The following is a 22,155-nucleotide window of genomic DNA, read 5'->3' on the forward strand; positions in this document are numbered from 1 at the left end:
TTGTTTGTCGGGCCTGGGACAGAAGCACAGTATTCTGTTTTGGTGACTGAACAAAAACATTACATGTATTGTGAATTGAACACCGCAACAATATTGTGATGATGTCTTGTAAATTCATGAGTGTTGGGAACATGTATCTGTGCATAACACAGAATATAGAAATGAAAAAAAAAAAGTTTTATCTCTTAAACTCTTGGTTTTGAAGTTTGCAACTCTGTGTGAAACTCGTGTGAGTCCAGTGTTGCTAAAACCTGCCTGTAAAGTTTTTTTGTCAACCTCATCCTCTCTCACTCCGACCTGTGCTGTAGATTCGCATGGTGAAGGAGAACGATGCCACGGTGAATCCGACCTTCATTGTCAAGCCCGACGGGGGCTCTCAGGGGGATGGCATCTACCTCATTCGTGACCCCAGTGACTTAAAGCTCATGGTGGGTTCACAGGCCAAACAGGCTGTTGTCCAGGAGTACATCCAGAAGCCGTTACTCATCGACAAGCTCAAGTTTGATATCCGCCTCTACGTGCTGTTAAAGTCTCTGGAGCCACTGGAGATCTATATTGCCAAGGAAGGCCTGACACGTTTTTGCACCGAGCCCTACCAGGTAGCCATGACGGTGCTTACAGCAGGGTTCCTTTGAATTTGTTAATTTGGTTTTGATGCCTTGAAACAGATAAGTATTGTTGTTCTCATTTTGATCCTGTAGGAACCAAGCCAGAAGAATCTGAGCCATGTCTTCATGCACTTAACAAACTACTCCCTCAACGTCCACAGCGGCAACTTTGTCCATTCAGACAGCCAGAGCACGGGCAGCAAGCGCACTCTCTCCAGCGTGCTGTACAGGCTGGCAGCTAAAGGCGTGGACATCAAGAAGGTGTGGTCGGACATCATCGCTCTTGTCATCAAGACTTCCATCGCCGTGGTGCCTGAACTTAGAGTCTACTATCAGGCGGACATACCACCTGGAAAACCAGGACCCACTTGCTTCCAGGTGGGTGGTAATATTTACTGCTCCTCCACCTCCTCCTCAGATCTTCTCTCAGAATCATCAGACATTTTCTTTTGTAAAAAGTTCTGTGCTTATGTTAAGTGCAATATTCAAGCCCTGTTTACATGTATATAGATGTTTTTCAAATCTCCTATTTCCCCCTCTGTTTGAAAATACAAAATTCTGTAAACATGACGTTCATTTTTTACAATATCTCCGTCAGTCATTTTACTCCACCGAACGTCAGAGTCGCTGGTGTACCGCTGCCTCCATCAGCTGTTGTGTGAGGTAAAGCAGAGAATATATTCAAATAGAATGTACACCTCAACTGATAGATTTTTTTTAGTTGGGCAAAATAGGCCTATGTTCTGCCGCGGCCCCGTCCACAGTGGTACATTGCTTAACTTCTGTGCCCGTTTTGGGACTGTTTGGGACCACTTTGTGGCCACTTATGAGTAGTGCAACATATGCTTCTTGAATATTTGTATCTATGTCCTTCTTTTGCTTCAGCTTTTGTTTTTGGCCGATAATTTTTTCTGTTGTTAATATCCTCAGCAGGGAAATTTCAATAACACCCAACTCTTATACATGTGGTTATGTCTTTTAATCTTATTTTGTATCCCCATTAATGAGGTCTATTCTCTTTAACACACTTTATTTACTAATTTGTAAAATTGTATTTTTGAACTTGCACCCACATATTTTTTTTTGTATGCATTGCTATTTCATTATTGTGCTTTAATGTTCTTCATGTTCTTAATTTTGGTTATGTCATAAGGCGGCAGGAGAGGGGCTACATGGGTTTCTGACATCTTATTATATTTTAATCCGTAAACCTTTTTATTTGGGAAGTACTTGTGTTTAAGCTTGATTAACCTTTGCCCACACAGATACAAAGTAACCAGAGTCTTGAAAATTCTAACTACCATAGAAGTTTTTGAGAAAAACTTCTGTTTCAGTGACCTAAAACTAAGTTTGCATGTGAATGAGAGGCCAAAAGGCAAAGGAGAATGTCTGTTTTCAAAAATATCTGTATATGTGTGGACAGGGCCTCAGACATTTGACGAGGTCCATTCTAAATAATTTTTATCATTTTTTGTTCAGTGCACGGATCAAGCTTGACAGATGTTCTTGGCACTGTGCGTGACTTGACAGTAGAAAGGCATTTGATGAGTTGAAGTTTATTTTTCAAAAGTGCAAGCAATTGGGCCAAGTGAGCTTTTACATATTTTTGTCAATAGCTTTTCTTTTTCTTTTCATAGACACTTAAAACTGATTTTATTTTTATCTGGCTCTGCTCTCACTGCATGCACAACTAAAGATAATGACCCAATGAGCTAATATGACCCATGTTTGTCATTAACTTTTTTTTTAAGTTTTTTCTAAGTTTTCATCAAAGACGCTCAAAACCAAATTGATTTTCATCTGGGCTTCCTGACAATAACACTCCAGTTTGTATAGAAAGTAATGTGATATGGACGCATTGCAGAACTACATTTTCCACCAACCTCTTGTTCATTTTGACTATTAATTTCCAGCCAGGCCAACAGTTATACAGCTATATGCAGTATATTAACATATATAAAAATGGCAAGACAAAACAATTTAGTGCAGAAAATAAAGTATATTAGTACATTTTCAATGTATGGTGTGCCATGACCACGTCTGGCATAACTATGAAACACATTAATATAATTTTGTGACACAGTCAGATGCAGAATGGAGCTTTTTGTTACATTCTTATTATACAGTCAACTGTATTTTAAAATATATATGCATGATAGTAGGAAATTAAAGATGTTTTTGTGTCTCAGATATTAGGTTTCGACATCCTACTGATGAAGAACCTGAAGCCAGTATTACTCGAGGTCAACTCCAACCCCAGTATGAGAATAGAACATGAACAGGAGGTAAGAGTGACAGACAAAATCACTATTAACATTAGATTATGATCATTTTTATTCACTTTGCCATAAATATATGTTTTTGTGTTGGTCAGGTGGCGCCTGGAGTTTTTGAATACGTTCCTAGTCCGGTTGATGAAGAGGTCAAAGTTGGGGTGATCAGGGACACTCTGCGCCTTATGGACCCCAGCCACAAGAGACCTTCAGTGTAAGTACACACTGACACGTATGCACTCTTTGTCTGCTGGTCTTTAAGAGTCCACTTTTTAAGGACACAATACCTTCCTCTGCCCATCCCTCCTCCAAGCCCGGCTCTGCAACACTCAACAGCTTCCCATAAGCCTGTTAAATGGAAAAATTAAATTCAGCTGAGCCGAGGTGGAAATTCACACTTTACTGTACGAGTCTGGTGGCTCAATCTCTCCGGCTGACCGGCCCTGTGGTGCCTGGCAATAAATCTCCTTTACCATTAGGGTTTGCAGAGTTTTTTTTCCCCTCTTAATCTGTTTTTCTTCTATGACAAGAGGATTTACTGTTTCTATTCCACCGCCATCTCCATTTCTTGCCTCTCTCTCCCTTTTTTCCCTCTCCTCTCCTCACTTCTTTCTTGCCTCCCCGCCAGATTATCTTCTACATCAGATATTTGATCTGCTTTGTTCTGCAAGTGACAGCAATATCTTCTCTGGGATAATACCCACTTAACTATTACATTCATGGCCACTAACACATTGATATAATGCGGCTATAATATGTTTAATCCTCTTCCCTCCCGCATTTCTCTATTTTCAGCAAGAATCAGCAGAACCACATCTTGTACTTGTCCGTGGACGAATTACACTTCAGTATAATGTAGTATACACATTTAGATTCTGTTCTTTTCAACTAATTCCTGTTTACGTACTCTTAGAGACTCCTAATCCTATAATCTAATGTCTCTCATACTTTTTATGATTACTTACACCTCAGGACTTGAGTTAGTGAGATTACTCAAAACCTTTATATCTATATATTTCCATTTCTCCATTTTGAGCTTGAGCAAGTAATCGTTTACTTAATTAGTCTATTGACGGAAAAGTAAGATGCATGTTTTTTTTTAGAATAAATTAACAGTTTAAGCAGAAAAAAAGTCAACACTCGCTTATTTCACTCTTCTATTCCAGACACACTCAGGCATTTTATCTCCAAATTTTAAGCCACCTGAAGCCAATTAAGTACTGGACTGAGTATCTATATAAAATATCTCAGTGTGAGAGTGTATTTACAGTCTGCAGTCATGTGGTGAAAAGAGGCTTAAGCCAAGACTGGAGTAAAGTGCATCATGAAGAAAACAAGTTCGCTGATCTTTTTATATGATATACATTGCTTATAGTGTTCAAGAAATAGCAGCACTGTCAAGGACTGGATTTATGATGTGACAAGTTCTAAGTTTGCATATGTCTTTATGTTTGCATTAATATATCCTGACTAAACACGGTGGCTGTGTCTCATATCATTTCTAAACGCCATTGTAATTAGGTTTGCTGCTAGAGTTCGGTTGATGTAAAAAAAAAAAATCTGATCGGTTTCATGTTAAACCGAAAATCAGACCGGACTGATATACCAAAATTTACCACTAGGTGTCATTTTTAAATGACCTGCTGCTCCCAGGTGGAACATAGTAGGACTGAGAGAGCCCATTAATAAGAGTTGAGCAACTCCCATTACTTTTTTTCTGCATTGTTCACATGTTGCCCTGTCTGTTTCTCGGATCACCTGCTTTCATCTGCTTCAAATCCAAAATGGTACCATATTGGCGCAGTTTTAGTTTTCTTTGAGACTAACTCAGCCATGTCTTTTCTTGTCACACCCAAAAAACTCATGAACTTTGTAATAAATAAGCACAACATGTCCATCTTCCATCCTCTCACATCTACTTAAATTTTTATCTTCTCCATGTTGCCCCGGGCAGAAAAATTGCAAATGATCTGTCATACAAGTGGCTCCATTAGTCCATTTCTAAACATAATGTGATGTAAATTATGTTTTTACATTGCTTATTACTAATGCAATACTAGCTTGTGAAGCACCCTGACTCTATCAGCACAGGTTTGTGATATAGGGTGCTTTCTTAATTTTCCAGAACATGACAAATGATGACAAATGCCCGTCCAGTTCATTTGCATAAAATTGGTTTAAGCCCATACGCTGGACCGAGCCAGCAAAATCGGATATTGACCCAACTCCTTGTACTGCTTATAAGTGATTGCAGATAGAAAGTGAACCCAAACTAAGGTTGAAAATAAATCAGCCTGTCAACTGAACCTCCTAGTACATTTCTTATCACAAATTTTGTCTATAATATTCAAAAAAACTACAGCCTAAACATCGCAATACATTATCTTCACACAGTACATGATGAAATCAAACTGTAATAACAATCCTGTTGGGTTTTAGAAAATGTGTGCATCCCAAACACAGAGATTTAGTATTCATGTCAGGTTGTGGTTGCAGTGAAGTGTGCTGTCAGCTTTAAAGATGGTGACTGAGTTTTTTTGGGTTTAGGGGGGCAATATGCTAATTACGTCCCATCAAGCTAGTGCTAATGTTTATTAAATTAACCATTAGATATGATATGCTCTGAAAAATGTAATCTTCACTGCGGTCGAAGACACAGGCGCAGATATGGAGCTCATTAATCATTCAGTTCCACAGTGTGTTCTTTGTGTGTTTACATGTACACAAAGGCAGAGCTTTACATACATACACATACATGTTTGTCTGGTGGAAAACACACATTCTTCCTCATTGAACGCTACATTAAATTTTGTTCATTATAAATCAAACTACATGTGTAAAAATATCCCATTACAAGTATACGTCCCGCTTTGAAAATCCTGTGCAACTAAAAGTACATTAGTGTCATCTGCAAATGTGCAAGCCAAATTAATGATTCTGCAGAAAACTTCAGAAAAGATTTATTATTTCATATGAATTTATGAGATTGGAAATACAAATGAATCAATGTGTAAGAAGTATTTTATTGCTGCAGCTGGTCGACCTTAAAGGCCCACAAGATAAATCTTGAAGGGACATGATAGGAGGAAGGGAAAAAAGTAAAAAACTACACAAGTTTGAACTTATTTTTTGGGAGTTTACTCTAATCTTATTATTTATTGACGTTGGAAATATTGTATACAGAGGTGAAGTCCCTTCTCTTCCGGTGTCTCCCATGTTGACCTTATATTATCAAAAATAGGTATGGTAAGTGGCAAAAGACAAATCATTTCTGATCCTGTTTGAATTGTGCCATACATTACACATTTGTCAATTTATTGTATAATTTTGTATTTCAAAATGGTTTCAGTTTCAGAAAGTTTCAGTATGAAACCCAGGCATCATGGCTTTAGTGAGAGAGAAAGTCATAACATCACTTGTGCAACTTGTCTAGTCTTTTTAATTTCACATTTTCACAGTCTTATACTTTGAGTTTTATGATAAACTGTGACTTTCTTGACTTGTCAAACCATCTTTTAAATTGACAAACATCAAATGAATATTTCATGGCAGAATTCAAACAGGATACAAAAAAATTGTCTCTTACCATTAACTACCGTACATATTTTTTCTGAAATAAGGTCCTGTGGTGGTCCACCAGAAAAGGGGGCAACTTTGCCTCTTTATATTTTGCCTAAATGGACCTCAAGCAGTTATTCATATGAAACCATTTGGGAAGTTTAGTGGGAGGATTTTTCTTTACTGGGACTGACAAAAGAGAAATCAACTTTTAACTATTATCTATCCCCAGCTAGATAATAGTTAATGTAAGGGGCCACCCTCAGACAGTGTGGAACCACTGGTTTAATTTTCAGCAATACATTAGAATTCATAAGGTAATCATATATTTATTAATAATCTTATTTGAAAAGAAACGTGTGACTCTGATTTAAGTAGTTGAATAAAAAGTGCAATATTACTCTTTGAAATGATGTGGAGCAGAAGCATAAAGTAGCATATTGTTTAATCCTCAAGTTAAATACAAGTACTTAAAAACCTAAATATTGTTTCAGTGAATATACTCATTTTTTTTCCCCACCACTGGCAATACTTAAGTAAAAAAAAAACAGCATCAAAGATCCACCTAAGAATGTAAAAAGTGAACAAAGCTAACACCATTAATGCAAGCTTCTTTAAAAATCTGATTGCTTTGATGGAAAATTAAACTCTAACTGATGAAGGTTGATAAGCAAGGGAGATGAAATTTGGCCAACCATTCTGTAATAGAACAAGACAGTCTTTTGATTGGCGTTTTAAACTGCCATTCAATTGCATTGATTTTCACTCAGTTCAGTTGTATTTTAATGGCTAAGGACTGATTTCATTTCTTATTTTTCTTGCCAACTTTCACCATCATTAACCAGCAATCTTGTGGAGTAAAAACAAAATGTTCCTGAGATTGTCATGGTAGGTTAAGTATTTTTGTTTACTGCACAGATGGTGCACCAGTAAGTAAATACACTCGTGTTGTGGTGGCTGACAGCTGTTCTGCAGTGGGATAGATGGGATTCAGTCATTCAGAACGCAAAGGTTGGACCGAAGTCACCCCCGCATGAATTTGACCTGTCAAGATGAAGTAGAGGAGAGTGGGGAACTGACTAGGCACACAATACAAAGGTTCAACCAATAACAAAAGGTCTTGCTATTTAAAGGAGACGGGGTGAGAGCTTATAGAAGAGAGATAAGTGAATATAAAATGGCAGAACAAAGGGGTTAAAAGTAGCCGTTAAAAGAGGGTAGAGGTAAATGGGGAATTATGAGCAGGATGGTGTGATTGTATCAGTGACTCTCAGACATGTTCTTCACGCACCCAGCTCATTAATCCTGTGCATGATGTGTCTGTGGGTGATTTATGAGCCATTATGAGAGGTGTGTGTGAGCGTGGGTGAGAACAAAACGCTGATATTGGTAGGCACACATTTCTTAAAATAGGCTGCAAGGGACATGGTTACAAAAGCATCATCTGCATAAAAAGAAATCATAAGTGTTGAGGTGGATTGAGTGCAGTCCAAGGTAACTAGTGTAACTAACTGTTTGTCCAAAATTTAGTGTTTTAAAAGTCTGTGTATCACTTTGAAAGCTTTGATTAAATGCTCATTACCCCCATTTTAAACCTGCAAATAACAGATGATTTTTGATCTCACTAAGGGGCAGCTAAAACAAGATAGACATTACATTGACAAGTTTAAGTTAAATATTACATTATACATATTACATATTACATTATTATGGTCATTTCCAAATTAATACTAGTATTGATGATTTCTAGTAGAACATTTTTCCGTTCTTTAATGATAACTTTGTCATACTGTCTGTATTTTAAAACCTGTATCCACTGTCTGTGTGAGATGCTCTGTTTTAGCACCTGTCTCTTTAGGCCCCCTTCTTGAAAAAACCCAGTCTGCTCTGTTTGGTGAGTGTTTGAACGTCTCTCATATCACGGCATTGCTACACCGATGACAGTAACAGAGAATAGCCTGCCAATGACTTTAACGGAGCATAGTGGCACTCTCTAACATTAAAAACCACCAGTAATGCTTCTTAAAACAACCTGACATGTTCCAGCAGAAAACTAATCCAAAAAGGGGAGAAATATGCAATGTGGTGATGTTAGCATGTAGCTACATGTAGCAGTGCACTTGTTGCCGGGGAATGACTTTAGAAGAGAATAGCTGCTAAAGCTTCTAAACACAACTGGACATTTTCCAGCAGGAATATGATCTAAAATCGGGGAGAAATTTAATTTCAACCAATTCCATGTTTTCTTGACGTGAGCATATTAGCATGTAGATTCATGTACTTTAGCAGCGTAGACTACTTAAAATGAACACTTGCCTGGAGCAGATAACCTAACAAAGAAATCTGGCACACTACGACATCATTCTGTAGCCAGAGTTCACCTCAGTATTTGAAACTTTGGCCATTGTATATGAACATCTAATGTTGTAACACTGTTTTTAAGACACAAAACACATGAATCCATAAAAGGTCCCTTTCAAGCAAACTGTACTTTTTTACACACCCAGCAGTTACAGAGCCTCATTATCACTCATTTGGAGTTGTATTTCTGGCCACCTGGTGAATGTAGGTCCAACAATCACTCTGTTTTAGGTCAGGTTTTTCTTCAACTCCTAAAGAAAATATGTCTCTTCATTTACTAAATTCTCCACTATGTCCACCAGCTAGTCCCTAACTGTGTCTGTCCTCTATTTGGTGTTGAGGAGTCAGTGTACAGTGGGTATTTTGGAGCTTTTTTTGCTGAAAACAGTTGCCTGCTGCATCCAAAAATAGCACAAAGAGTGGTGAGAGTGAACCAGAAGTTGCAGTAATGAGGTGAAACTGGATATAAAACTCTATGAAAGCAGAAAGTAGCTGCAGATTTGGATGATAATTCTCTGCAACTTCATTACCAGAAGTGACCCCTTTCACATTATCACATTTTCACATTATGTGATACATTATTAAAGTTAATTATAGCTACTTGAGTTTTGTGACTTTTGAGATGTGGACAGAAACAAGTGAGTTTTCTTTTTTAATCATTCAAACTTTGTGTGTGTGTGTGTGTGTGTGTGTGTGTGTGTGTGTGCGTGTGCGTGTGTGTGTGTTTCGGTATGTCTCATGCTTTAAGAATAGCTTAGGCAGTGAAGTCAGATTTCTGACTTGAACATAAGCGTGTAGAATCTTTTGATTTCTTTTCATTGGCACCCATCTAAGCCTCTTTTCTAACAGTGTGTAAAAGCTTGGAAGATTTATTCACCAGGAGGCCAAAAATAGCATTTATGCTGGGTAATGACAGCTAAATTAGGCCTGGCCCTCCTCGCGTCCACTCAGCTAACATTTGGCACCAGGCCCTCTGTATGTCTTTTTAATAACCTGCCATTCTTCACCTTTTACCCTCTCGCTTCGCCTTCATCATTTTCTCCTCTCTGTCTGCTGGGAATGTTTGTCGACATTCCCCTCACTGTGTGTCTGGCTGTCAGCTCCTGTTGAAGACGTGTCCGTTTTTAGCCGAGCCTGTCCTGTCGAAATACATGTGGGTGGTGTCCTTCTGGCTGCCGAGGGATGATTGATTCTATTAAACATTCAGCGGTGCTCTCTCAGTGCCATTCACACTGCTTACTAATTCATGGAGCAAGGAACTGCCTCATAAAAGTCAGCGGCACTGTATCCCCTTGACAGGATGGTACCTTTTTTTGCTTCTCTGTGAAGCCTGTGTGTTGACCGTAGGAGTTGTCTTTAAAGGCCCTAAACACCCACATTGGTGTTTTCACTTGTTCCGGCTGATGAGACCTCTGCTCAGGTTGCTATGGTGGGAATTATTTGAGGTCACTGCACCCCATGAAGAACTAAGAGTGATAAAGGTGTAATTGGCCCACCAGTAACAGGTGCAGCAAGGCTAACAGGAGAGAGATGGAGATGTCAGTCAAGCACAGTGTGTACACGCCCACACATTCCTGAGGGTAAAAACAGCAGAATGCATTACTCCTCTTCATTTTATCTGAGAAGGAGGCAAATCCCTCGGGAGAAGCACAGTGGGATGGCTGGAGGCGAGAGACAGGCAGCGAGTGCGGAGGGCAGCGTTCAAATTAACAAATTCTGACCTAAAAGAGGCGGAAAGTAGTGGATGGTAACCGCTCATAACTGGCACTCATCATATATTTATTGTAAATACATCAAATTAATTTCATAAGGGGCTGAGATTGCTACAACAGCAGTAAACTGCATCTAAATTTATGCTTTGATTCTTTGGATTTTGAATCTGAGGTCTTCTGAGCTGTACAGTTTGAGCCCATTTTTGAGCCGCATGACTCATTTTAGAGCCCAACCAAATTTCAGCCTCATCGAACGTTGTTTGCCATGCAGTGTACGGGCAGGAGCGATGACTGATCATTGCCCAATCATCTGCTCGATCATCTGCTCCCTACCGGCCATTTCAACAGTTAGATGAATCTCTGACATGTCAGAAAATGTTGTCAGTTGATTCCCTATTATCAGTGCCTTTTTTTGTCACAGGGCCTGTGCAAAGTAGGAAACAGAGTGTCATGCCCTTTGTTATGAGTGTCCTGCCATGGTGACGCACACAAAAAAAAACTGTGGTTTAGTTAATTTAAGAATATAATAATCTAACTGCGCTTGGGATAAATTATTGTTTATAAACATTTTTGGAGGCTTTTGATAGTCTGAAGCGCCGCCCTGATGGGAGCACTTCATATCGGGGATGCAGAGGATGTGATGGATCATTTACTATGTCATGGGTTTTTTTTTTTTGGGGGGGGGGGTTTCCTGATGATTTTACTGGCTGTACTCACCACTCTTGTCAATTTCCTTTTACACTTGACATCCAAGTGCTCATACCATGCAACCATGTTAAACAACAAAATACTTTCTACCAGATTCTTGTACACCATTTCAAGAGTCTTTTGACTAACCCCAGAGTGATTTAGCTTCCTGAGTAGGTATAGCCTCTGCATAGCTGTGTCATATAATAATATATATAAAATATAATCTGTGTTCTCTATAAATTTGAGGTGACTATCAATATAAATTCCTAAATATTTAAAACAATTAACCATTTCAACAGGTTGCCCCATAATGGTTAGGGGTTGACATGAGTCAGGAATCTCTTGTTACTAGATATAGCCCTTTCTTTAGTTTTACTAATGTTAATCTCCACAGCACTCAATAGACACCAGTTCTGGAGGGAAGCTACATGATTAATGTACTTACTCTCTCCTGTAGTGTCCCCTACATGTAAGAAGCCAACAAGTGCCATATCATCAGCATATTTAAATAAGCTAAAGTCTGAGTCTTGGAGTCGAAACTCATTCGTATACACTGAAAAATAATAAAGGTGACAAAACGGTACCTTGAGGTGCACCTGTATTTAAAATTGTCAGTTCTGATGCATTACCATCAAAGATTACTCTTTGTGAGCAGTCAGACGAAGAAAATCTCTAATCCAAAAAATTAGACCAACCTTCACCTCAAAATCGGACAACCTTTTTAGGATAATATGTGAGTTATCCAATTGAGTTAAACGTGGAACTAAAATCGATAAATAACACTCTAGTGAGTTGTATGTCGCAGATCTTTGGTCACAGTCAGTTAAAGTTATAGTTGCATCATCAGTTCCTCTTAATCTTTTATATGCAAACTGGAGAATGTCAAGATGACAGGCCAGAGCTGATATAGGTGCTTAGATAGAAGTCTTTCCATACATTTGGACAAAACAGAAGTAAGTGCTATTGGTCTAAAATCATTAAAAAGGCTTGCCTTTGGTTTTTTGGGAATGGGCACTATGTTGGGCATCTTCCGGGAGATAGGTACAGTGCATTTGTCCAGCAAGAGCTGAAACAATTTGGTGATAACAACTGTCAGCTGAGGTGCACAATCTTTGAGTACTTTTGGCTTGATGCTGGCAAGACTAGTTACTATTTCATGCTCTGTAAGAACTACTGAGGCATACATAGGAATTTTACTGCAAACCATGTCACTTTCTGTATTAAAATCTCCTTTTATCAAACCTGCTATAAAATATTTAAATCATTTACAAAAGAGGGGTTGTTCATATGAGTATGTTTCTGTTTCCTGCTCTCTCTGCCCATCATAGAATTAAGACCTTCCTATGCCTACTTAGCATTACCCTGACAAAACCGGCTCTCAACTTTGTCTTTATATTCTAATTTTGCTTTCTTAATTTTAGATCTAAGTTCCCTCCTTTTTTCTCTGGCCAAATCAGTATCACCCATAAGAAATGCATATTTTCTTGTTCAGACACACTTTGATAGCTTTGGATACCCATGGCCTATTATTTGGGAATATTCAGATCTTTTTTGTCTGTACACAATTGCTTTCACAAAACATTATAATGAGGTTATGGTTTCAGTCAAAAAACAGTTGCCAATCTGTGTCATCAAAACAGTCTCTTAGCTCTTCTTTTCTTTTCTCAGTCCACAGTTTGATCTCCTTACTCACAGGTTTCTGTCACTTCACAGTCTATTGTTGAGCAATGTTTCTCATTCTGCATATATTGACCGATATAAACAAGAGACATGTTGGCAAAAATGCATGATTGTAAACCATATTGGTGTAACAAAGCAAACAAATTTCTCTCTGCCTCGCAGCTTTCAAACAAATCTTTATTGACAGTTGTCAATAGCCAGAACGGTGCACTGGGGCTAACAGTTCGTTTTATTTTCTGTTTCGGCAATTGGACCATACGTTGTGAGCATATAAATCGTGAGCTTTGGCCTTACATTTACCTTAGGGAGTTGGAATTGCACAGTGTATGATAAGCTGTAAAGGGGCCCTGGGAATTGTTTTGTCCTCTTGTGACACTATGAAGCAGTACTTTGATGAATTGGTCACTGCTCTATTTTTGTAACTTGTAGATGATAACAAACAAGTTTGAGCATGGCGGTGATGTGAGACACATTTCTACCAATGGTTTTACTCCATAGCACTCATCAACAGGTGGCGATAACGTGCCAGTAAACATAGCAATATGCCAGAAAAAAGCATGGAAGAAGAGGATAGCAAGCTAGCAAATATGGATGTAAACAACAAGAGTTTAAAGTTGTTTTTCATTTTGGCCTTGCAAATCTTTTGTGAGGGAGGAAATGTATTCAGAATGTGTTTTTTAGCACGGGACAATGCCTTTGGAGAGAAACCCTGAATCTTAGCAGGATTTTGTTTGGTGGGAGACTCCTGAGGGCAGTGGTGTCTTTAGGCCTGGGGCATCCAAGTCTACAGCCCTGAAAGTTTTATACGTAGCCCCGAAAATAAATATGTAGGCTAAAGGTCTACATATTTATTTTCCTATATTTCAAAAGTAAGAATAGGCCTCATAATAATTTTAAAAAATCTGATTATCATTTCATTCATACTTTTACTTGAATAACATAAATACACACGTTTAACTATTTTTTCAGTGTATTTTTAATAATAGCAGTTATTGAGTATTCTGTTTTCTACTCAATACTAATTACTAACAAGTAAAAGCGTCAAAATAGAGGTTGTTCATCAAAAATATTTCCCTGGGAGGATCCCCCTGGACCCCCCATAGCGGTTGGGGCTAAGCCCCTAATGTCCTTAAATGTTAGAAACGCCCCTGTCTCAGAGTACCTTTTTTAAATTTTATTGGATGTAGTGGTTCAAATTCCTCTAATAGAAAAAGTCACCTTAAGAGTGTTTGGCGCTCAGAAATGTATTTCTGACTAAGCAGGTGTTCATTTTGTACTGATTGTGAAAGAGGGCATGACATGACTTAAAATTCTGACTGTAGCTACTTCTCCACAATCACCCCACAATGCAGCAATTTTTCTGAAGGCTCCCTGTGCATTTGCAAAGCTTTTTCTTTTTCATTTTTTCGCTTTACTTTTTTATTTGCATGGAACTCCTATCTTACCACCTTTGTGCCACAGATGACTGACAGGCTGAATCTATGATTGATGGATTTTTGAGGGTCAAGATAAATAACTGACATAAGTGCTTTTATATTTCTGCCTCATCAACATTCAGAGAGTCAAACATGATGGCAGTAATTAACCTCTAAAAGCAGAATTTGTCCACCATCAGCAGTCGCAGTTAGATTGGCAATGTGGGTCTTTTTCCAAGTGCAGGCTTTCGTTGACTAATGTCCTGTACAGAATAAAACCACTGCAGAGATCCACTGTAGCTTTTCAAGAGACATCTCCTGGGTATGCAGTGTTTTATGAGTCACAGTGCTGATCCCTTTAGAAGTCCACTTCCTTTCTGTGCTCTGTTTTACTGAAATATCCAAACTTGGTGGGAAATATAACATTTTTCCCTCATAAGGATTCAGAACTGATATCTAAATGCAAAACCCGTAGCATGTATATATTTATCATGCTTGCTGATGCATTTTATGTTGTGGATGTAAGCACAGACAGTTAAAAGGCTGTGAGAGAAGAAAGTGAAAAGAGTTATTTATCTTTCATACAACATTATTCTTCCCGTTTTCCCTGCCAAGTCATGCTGTAAGTGCAGACTCAAATGAAAATCTTGGCGCATTTATCTACCTCAGTTGATCTTTAACTCAGCTGACAGGAGCTCTCTGGGTTGGCCGTACGTTCTCGCGCATCAGTCCTGCAGGGCTCGAAGGCCATTACTCAGCCCTGCTGCTGGACAGCACAAAAAGCACTGAATGTAGGGACTTTTTTGTCTTTAAATCTCCAGAGCTTCCGGTTAAATGCTCCGCATTTAAAATGTATAATAATCTGGGGCACCTGGTGGCTCAGTGGATAGAGCTGGCATCCCATGTACAGAGGCTGTGTCCTCACCGCAGCGGCTGCAGGTTCAACTCCAGCCTTGGCCCTTTGCTGCATGTCATCCCCTCTCTTTCTCCCCCCTTTCAATTAAAGGCAAAAACACCCAAAAAATATCTTAAAAAAAAAAAGTGTAATAATCTGTTGTTTTTGTTTCTCTACTTTTTCTTGACTTTAGTTCCCAGCTGAGGGCTGGTGGGCTTGAACACGGGGAGGAGATCCCCATGGAGGCGGAGACACAAGAGAGGAGCCCGGATGAAGGAGCTCTGCCCTCGCTGTGTCTTAAGCAGGTCTACCCAAAATACACCAAACAGTTCAACTACCTGCGGCTGGTGGAGCGAATCGCAACACTGTTCATCCGCTTCCTCGGGGTCAAGGGCAACATGCGCCTGGGCCCCACTGCCTTCAGAACCTTCATCAGGTACAAAACTTAATTTGATACTTCTGCCAAGAAGTTTTCAAATTTGGCACAAATGTCCACTTGGACGTAACAATGAAATTATAAGATTTTAGCGGTCAAAATCAAGGTCATCGTGACCTTGTCTGTCTCATATTTGTGAATGCTATATATCAAGAATGCTTTGAGGGATTTTTTTTCAAATTTGTTCAATGTGAACCTGGACTCAAGGATGAGCTCATTAGATTTTGGTGGTCAAAGGTCAACGTCACCATGACCTTGCATCTATCTCATTCTCTTGAGCGTGATATCTCAAGAACACCTTGAGGGAATTTCTTCAAATTTGGCACAAACCTCTCCTTAGACTCAAGGATAAACTGATCAGATATTGGGAACGAAAGGTCGCTGTGACCTTGTGTCCATCTCATTTTGTGACCACAATATCTCAAGAAGGCCTTGAGGGAATTTTCTAAAATTTGGCATTATAGTCCACTTAGATTCAATAATATACTGATAAGAATTTGGTGGTCAAAGGTCAAAGGTCAAAGTCACTGTGACCTCACAAAACATGTTTTTTGACTATTACTCAGAAATTCAGCAGAGAGCTATGACAGTCAGTGCATATCAATAATACTAGCACTATGATGTTCCAGTAACAAGTGTAGTAGTGGCTTTATATATATATATATATATATATATATATATATAAAGCCACTACTACACTTACACAAAAAAATGTGTGTATATATATATGTATATATATATATATACATATATATATATATATACACATTTTTTTGTGATTGCACCCCATATTTTTCATTAATTTGATGATATACTGTTCTCTTGTTGCTGTACAGCCAAGAAAACCTTTGCAGTAAGCATCTCTGATGTGTCCTGATTTTTCAAATTATGTCCCCAAAGGAAAACTTTTTCAGCATCTGTATTATCTGATAAGATAAAGTTATCACTTTCAGTCTGTTCATCTCACTTCAATTCATTTTATTGCAGCGAATTGCATGTAGTGCTCTGAAAAAAAAAAGATTTTATTTAATTTAATTTGTGTAATGTTCTACAATTAAAAAATTATTACTCAGGGTCCGTGTATCTATATAATACTGCCAAGCAAAAATATCGCAATACTATGCCATAACAGTTTTTCCCCCACCCCTAATATTACCCAACTTTAAATATGACATAAAATTTGTTTGATGCTTTTAGGACCTGTAAGCTGAGCAACAGTAACTTCTCCATGGCTTCAGTGGACATCCTCTACATTGACATCACACGTCGCTGGTCAGGAACGATGCCTGATTCTAGAGAAGCAGGTAACACACGCATGCGCGTGCGCGCACACACACACACACACACACACACACACACACACACACACACACACACACACACACACACACACACAGACACAAGAACATGCAAAAACAAGCCCCACAGAGAAACAACATGCAGAGGACAGAAAACTAGGTATCCTTGAGACTCGCAGCAAATAATGTGCTTGGAGATAATAGCTTGTCATTCTTTGTCAGATTCCCTCTGACACTGCGCTACCGTAATTGAAATGAGCTGAGATCACAATGTGACAGCGAAGAGACTATCCGACATGAATTATTCAGACATTGCACCTTGCGAGGAATGTTTGCGAGGCGAAGCGGATGGATGGAGATCACATGGCCCAGGATGGAAGGGTCTGTACAGAGGAGATTGTGAGCTGAATTTAGAATGAGCTCATACGTATTCAGGAAACTGAAGTGTCAGGGTATGTTATTTCTGCGTGTGCGCTTTGGAGGATTTGTGGGGAACCAAGCGGTGGCATAAAACCCTTATTAACAAATTATTTTTCATGTTTGTTTTAAATATTCAGCAAAGGTCTTTAACAGACACATGTAGGAATTTATTAAAAATCTTGCCCGTACAAGACTCTCCTGGTGATCTTGAACAATGTTGAGTATTCCATAGAAAATGACCTACCAGCTCTCACTACTGTAGGTCCATGGTATCTTGATTTTTTTGTCAGTTCAGCTTTTTGCACAGTTCCTGTTCTAGGTCAAGGCTGCAATAAAAATATTACCTATGGGTGAAAATTCAGATCATGCTCTTGTTTTCTGATCAGTTTCTTGTTTTTTATTTATTCTGTGACCTTCAGTCACTCTGCCCTTGGCAAGATTTAAAAAAAAAAAAAAGATTACATGATAAAGTGATGACAACATTCCCTCTCATCATTTTTATCTTTCTAAAGCAGCAGTAGCTTGGTGGCGTATTGAACTGTTTATATCGCTTAATCGCTTAATATCGCTGTGTCTCCATATACAAGTACAGCCTTGGTTACATTTATCTGATTGACTGAAGTTGGCTAAATGGCTAATGGTTGATAGAAATAGGGAAGAGAAGGTGGAAGGTGGTCTATTGCACACAAAGTTTCTGTAAGTTGATAGTAACTTGGAACTTTACACTGCCCTGCAAAGGCAAAATGCAGTAAATACCCTAACACTCTTATTAAATCAATCAATCAGTTTTTTTTTTACACCAGCCAGCCAAACCTGTTATGTTGTGGTTTAGTTGTATTACATTTATGTAATGCCCTCTTAGGAAGGAATTGTTTATAGATTAAAAACCATGACCACTGATGTGACCTTTGACTGCAGAAATGCAGGTAATGTACTTTGCTGCCTTTGGATAGCCTTAAACAATGAAAATACTATTGCAAAGGCAAAGAGCAGTATCTACAAACAGAATGTGTTCATCTAACTTTCTTGTTGTGTTTCTAACTACAGTCTGATTGTTTTTAATATTTTTATTTGCAAGGAGTGAATATTGAAATTGCTCAATAGTCAACCTCTTCTCCTCTTCACTTGCTTCTGCTGGTGTATTTTTGAGTAGTTTCCTCATGTACTGCAAAAAAATCATGATAGATGAATGTGATTTTCTTTTAATATTTAGCCTAATTAACCTATTATTTTCGAATATTTAAATAGGTGCTATGTGCTGTTTGCTTCCATATAGCTTTAGTTAAACCCCATTGAAACACTCTACCTATTTGTGAAAAAAGAAAAAAAAAAAAAAAAACGATTGGGAAGATGGACTCTGGCAATTAAAAAGCAGATCATTATTCTTTACCTATTAAAAATGACAGATTAAAATGCCCTATTTTGGTAAATGTCCTGATTATTTAACTGAAAGCTATAATCATACACACAGTTGTATCCATGTTTTCATTAAGTTATCGCATGTAAGACTGACTTGGTATGACACTGACCTAAATATGAGTATCAATAAAGCTAACGCAATATTTTATCCTAATCATGTGATCTAATGTGGTCTTCAAGCTGAGGATAGTAAAAAGGTGGGTTTGACAGCTATTCTAAAACGGCTCCTCCTGTTGCTGCCGGCTGTGCTCGTCCATTTCCCTGATGAGGCGTACCTAACTTTAGCTACCTTTAGCTTGCCTATAAAGTTACCGGAGCCAGCTAACTTTTGAAGGATTGACCTTTTTCACTACAAATGGATAAGCTGCCTGAAATGTGAAGAGATGTCTGAATCAAGAAACATCATTGTGATTATAAGTCGGATTGTCAAAATGTTGTGGTGGATATTGCCCTCAAGGGAGCAGGTAGGCTAAAATGTCTGTCTATAATTTACTAGCAGCCAGCTAGCCAGTAACTTAGTAAGCTTACTGATTTTAAAGCTGTCAGTTTCCAGGCTGGGTGTTCATGTTTTTCTTTCTAACTTACCCTTCTCTGGATATTTGCATTTTAGTGTGAGGTTGTTTTGCCGCAGGATTGTGCCATATTGTTTTGTTGACCAGTAGGTTGTCTCGATGTTTCTGTTTTAGGGAGTGTTAATGAGCGAGACAAAGGGATTAGAAAGCCCTTTGGGATAAGGCCACTAAGGCAGTCTGTTGTACCTGCTGTGTCAAAGCAAAAACAAAGCCAGAACGCAGTTACATCAGTTATTGCAGTTTGCCTCGGTATTAGCCTTGATTTTCCCTGAAACTGGACAAAATTGAACCAGGAGTCTGTCACCAGACAGAACAGACGTCACAGAGCCTATTTCGAGTCTTAACTCAATTTTGACCAAATGTGTAGTTACTGCACTTTGCCGTTGTAGGGCAGCACAGGTCCAACTCCTTCACTGGATGCAAAGCGAGAGCTTTATCACAATTGGCAGCCGCAGATGTGCAATTTGTCTCACGTGGGCCTTTTCCTGACCAGGGGCCATTGACTATACTGATAACAATGGCCTCTTTTAGTGTTCATTTTAATGATGGAAAAACAAAACAAAAATCCAAGCCTTTGAATACTGACTTGGACATTGATTACCATGGCAACAGTTGAGGCCTCAGCCCTAGCCTTCTAATGGAGAGTTAGATGAAAAGATTGATGCCACTCTCATGTTTGTCTGCAAAGTGTAAGGTGATGGCAAACAACCAGTTAGCTTAGCACATACAGTAGAAACAGGAGAAAAGGTTTGCTGGTCTCTGTCCAAACGTAAGAAAATGTTTTTCTGAGGCCTCACTTCAGCCACTTTCTGTTTTGCAGGCATGGGACTACAAGCATTTGTGGAAGCTTTTTTCTACCTGGCAGGTCGCAGGTTCAAATCCCTGTCGCTGAGGGAGCAAGTAGTGTCATTGCTGGAGCTGTGCGAGGCTCAGCTCGAGTCCCAGTCAGGCATGGAAGAGAGACGCTCAGTGAGCTGCAGCAGGGCGATGCCACGAGCCATCAAGACTCAGACGCTGGGCTTGGCCAACCCTCAGCTCAACTCTCCGGCTCCCCTACGAAGAGCATCCAGCCAGGACCACCGTCTGCATCAGAGACTCAAGCCTCGCACACTCAGGGCCAACGTGGAGAACTGACGACAGAGGGCTCCAACCAGGCATCCAACTCCAAAAACACTGCCTTTAGCCTTCTCCACAGGAGCAGGGGAATTAGGTGTCACTCTCTTTTCTGCGGCTCCCGTACGGGGAGGGGGGTGATGGGAGCTGAGAGAAGGACTTGCTTGACCCCTGCTGGCAAACTTTCAGGAGAACTGTTCTCAGCCTGATTGCTTTTTCCTCAGAAGAGGAGGATGTCCGCAGGGGGGTTCGGGGAAGAAATAGAACACGGAATATGAGAAGTGCATTTCTTCCTCCCCTCCTGGTGTGGTCATATGAACAGTGTGGTCCCGTCAGAAGAAGACATGGCTGCTTTTAATATATGTACTGATTCTACAGGGCAGCTATTTGCTTCCCTTCAACTTTTTGTGACAACAGCTACACTGAAACTTTTCAGGGATAACATTAGATGCTTTGGCCTCACATTCAATGCAGTTACACAGAAATAAGCGAGTGTAAGGGAGTGTCCTTGGTGTGTATTATATTCTTGAATTTGCACAACTATTAAATTTGCACAGACATGGATGTGAGGGGTGACTGGGCATATTGTGTATGTTTGAGTGCGAGTGTGTGTGCACTGTACCGTGTTTATTTGTGTTTAGCTCAATGGTGAAAGCCTATTTGCAGCCAGTGGCTCAGCTGTGCGTCCCAAGCCCATTAGTGATGAGTTAAGTGAATAAGTATTCAAAGGGAAAAGGCCACGCCGCCATTTATCCTCTTTCAGTTCAGCAGCTATTCCAGTCAGGCAGCCCTCAGACCTCCGGCGAACACAATTTTAGGATGATTACTCTGTAGCCACACAACTGCCATTTTGAATTAATTATTACTGAAGTAATTGCATGGCACACAATTTCACATTTCGTTCAGACGCATTGTTTCTTAAATGTGATTCAGATAGTTTTTGTTGTAGAACCTCATCCAATGTGTGATGTGGCAACACACAAAATGCCACTGGTGGATGCCAACTAGAAAAACTGTAGATTGTCGCTCTTATTTCAAATTATTTACACTGCAGTACAGCTGAACAATAATATTTGAATTGTCTGTTTGCATCTTTTACACCAAAATTATTACGGAATTCGTCACATTCAAGAACGGAGTGTGAATTGTTACACAAAAGAACAATCAAACTTATTACTTTCACTGCTGTGATGTGGGCAGCTGTTTAACAGACATTTCTGCTATTGGTACTAAAGTACTAACATATATGAGGTTAGATTTATGAGGTTATTTATAGTGATCTGTCAACAGAGTGAAATGTATAAGCACTGCATAATAAATAAAATTGTTTTTTTCCTTTAAACTGAAGATGCGTATTGGCGTGACCATTTTTATTTGGTATTATCCAGATTTTTATTGATTTTTTTTTATTTAAGGGAAAGTTTACCCCCCAAATCAAAAATGTATATGATTACTCTTACATGCAGTGCTGTTTATCAATCTTGACTGCTTTGGTTTGAGTTGCAGAGTGTTGGAGATATCGGCCGTAGAGATGACTGCCTTCTCTCCAATATAATTGAACTGAATGGCACTCAGCTTGTTGTGCTAAAAAAAGCACCGACTGCAGAGGAAACTGAGGGTGATGGAAAGGAGGCTCCGCAGATACCCGTGTTCCACGCGCCACAGCCCTTTCTCGTGCCCTCTCCAGCAGACGCCAGGCCTTCAG

General features: G+C 39.2%; 1 protein-coding gene across 1 annotated transcript in view; it reads left to right on the forward strand.

The window, feature by feature from the left end:
- ttll11 (tubulin tyrosine ligase-like family, member 11) overlaps positions 1 to 21,797 on the forward strand; it is a 39,503-nt gene extending 17,706 nt beyond the window's left edge. The window contains exons 4-10 of the mRNA XM_042509191.2: positions 309 to 599; positions 702 to 986; positions 2,798 to 2,893; positions 2,983 to 3,095; positions 15,386 to 15,628; positions 16,826 to 16,932; positions 20,158 to 21,797. Of these exons, the coding sequence (XP_042365125.1) occupies positions 309 to 599; positions 702 to 986; positions 2,798 to 2,893; positions 2,983 to 3,095; positions 15,386 to 15,628; positions 16,826 to 16,932; positions 20,158 to 20,471 (1,449 nt within the window). The 3' untranslated portion in view covers positions 20,472 to 21,797. The remainder of the gene's footprint in view (positions 1 to 308; positions 600 to 701; positions 987 to 2,797; positions 2,894 to 2,982; positions 3,096 to 15,385; positions 15,629 to 16,825; positions 16,933 to 20,157) is intronic.
- Positions 21,798 to 22,155: the final 358 nt, after the last annotated feature.

This window comes from Plectropomus leopardus, chromosome 20, assembly GCF_026936395.1.
Source record: "Plectropomus leopardus strain MGB_pleo_1.0 chromosome 20, ASM2693639v1, whole genome shotgun sequence".
In the NCBI taxonomy this organism is placed as follows: Eukaryota; Metazoa; Chordata; class Actinopteri; order Perciformes; family Serranidae; genus Plectropomus; species Plectropomus leopardus.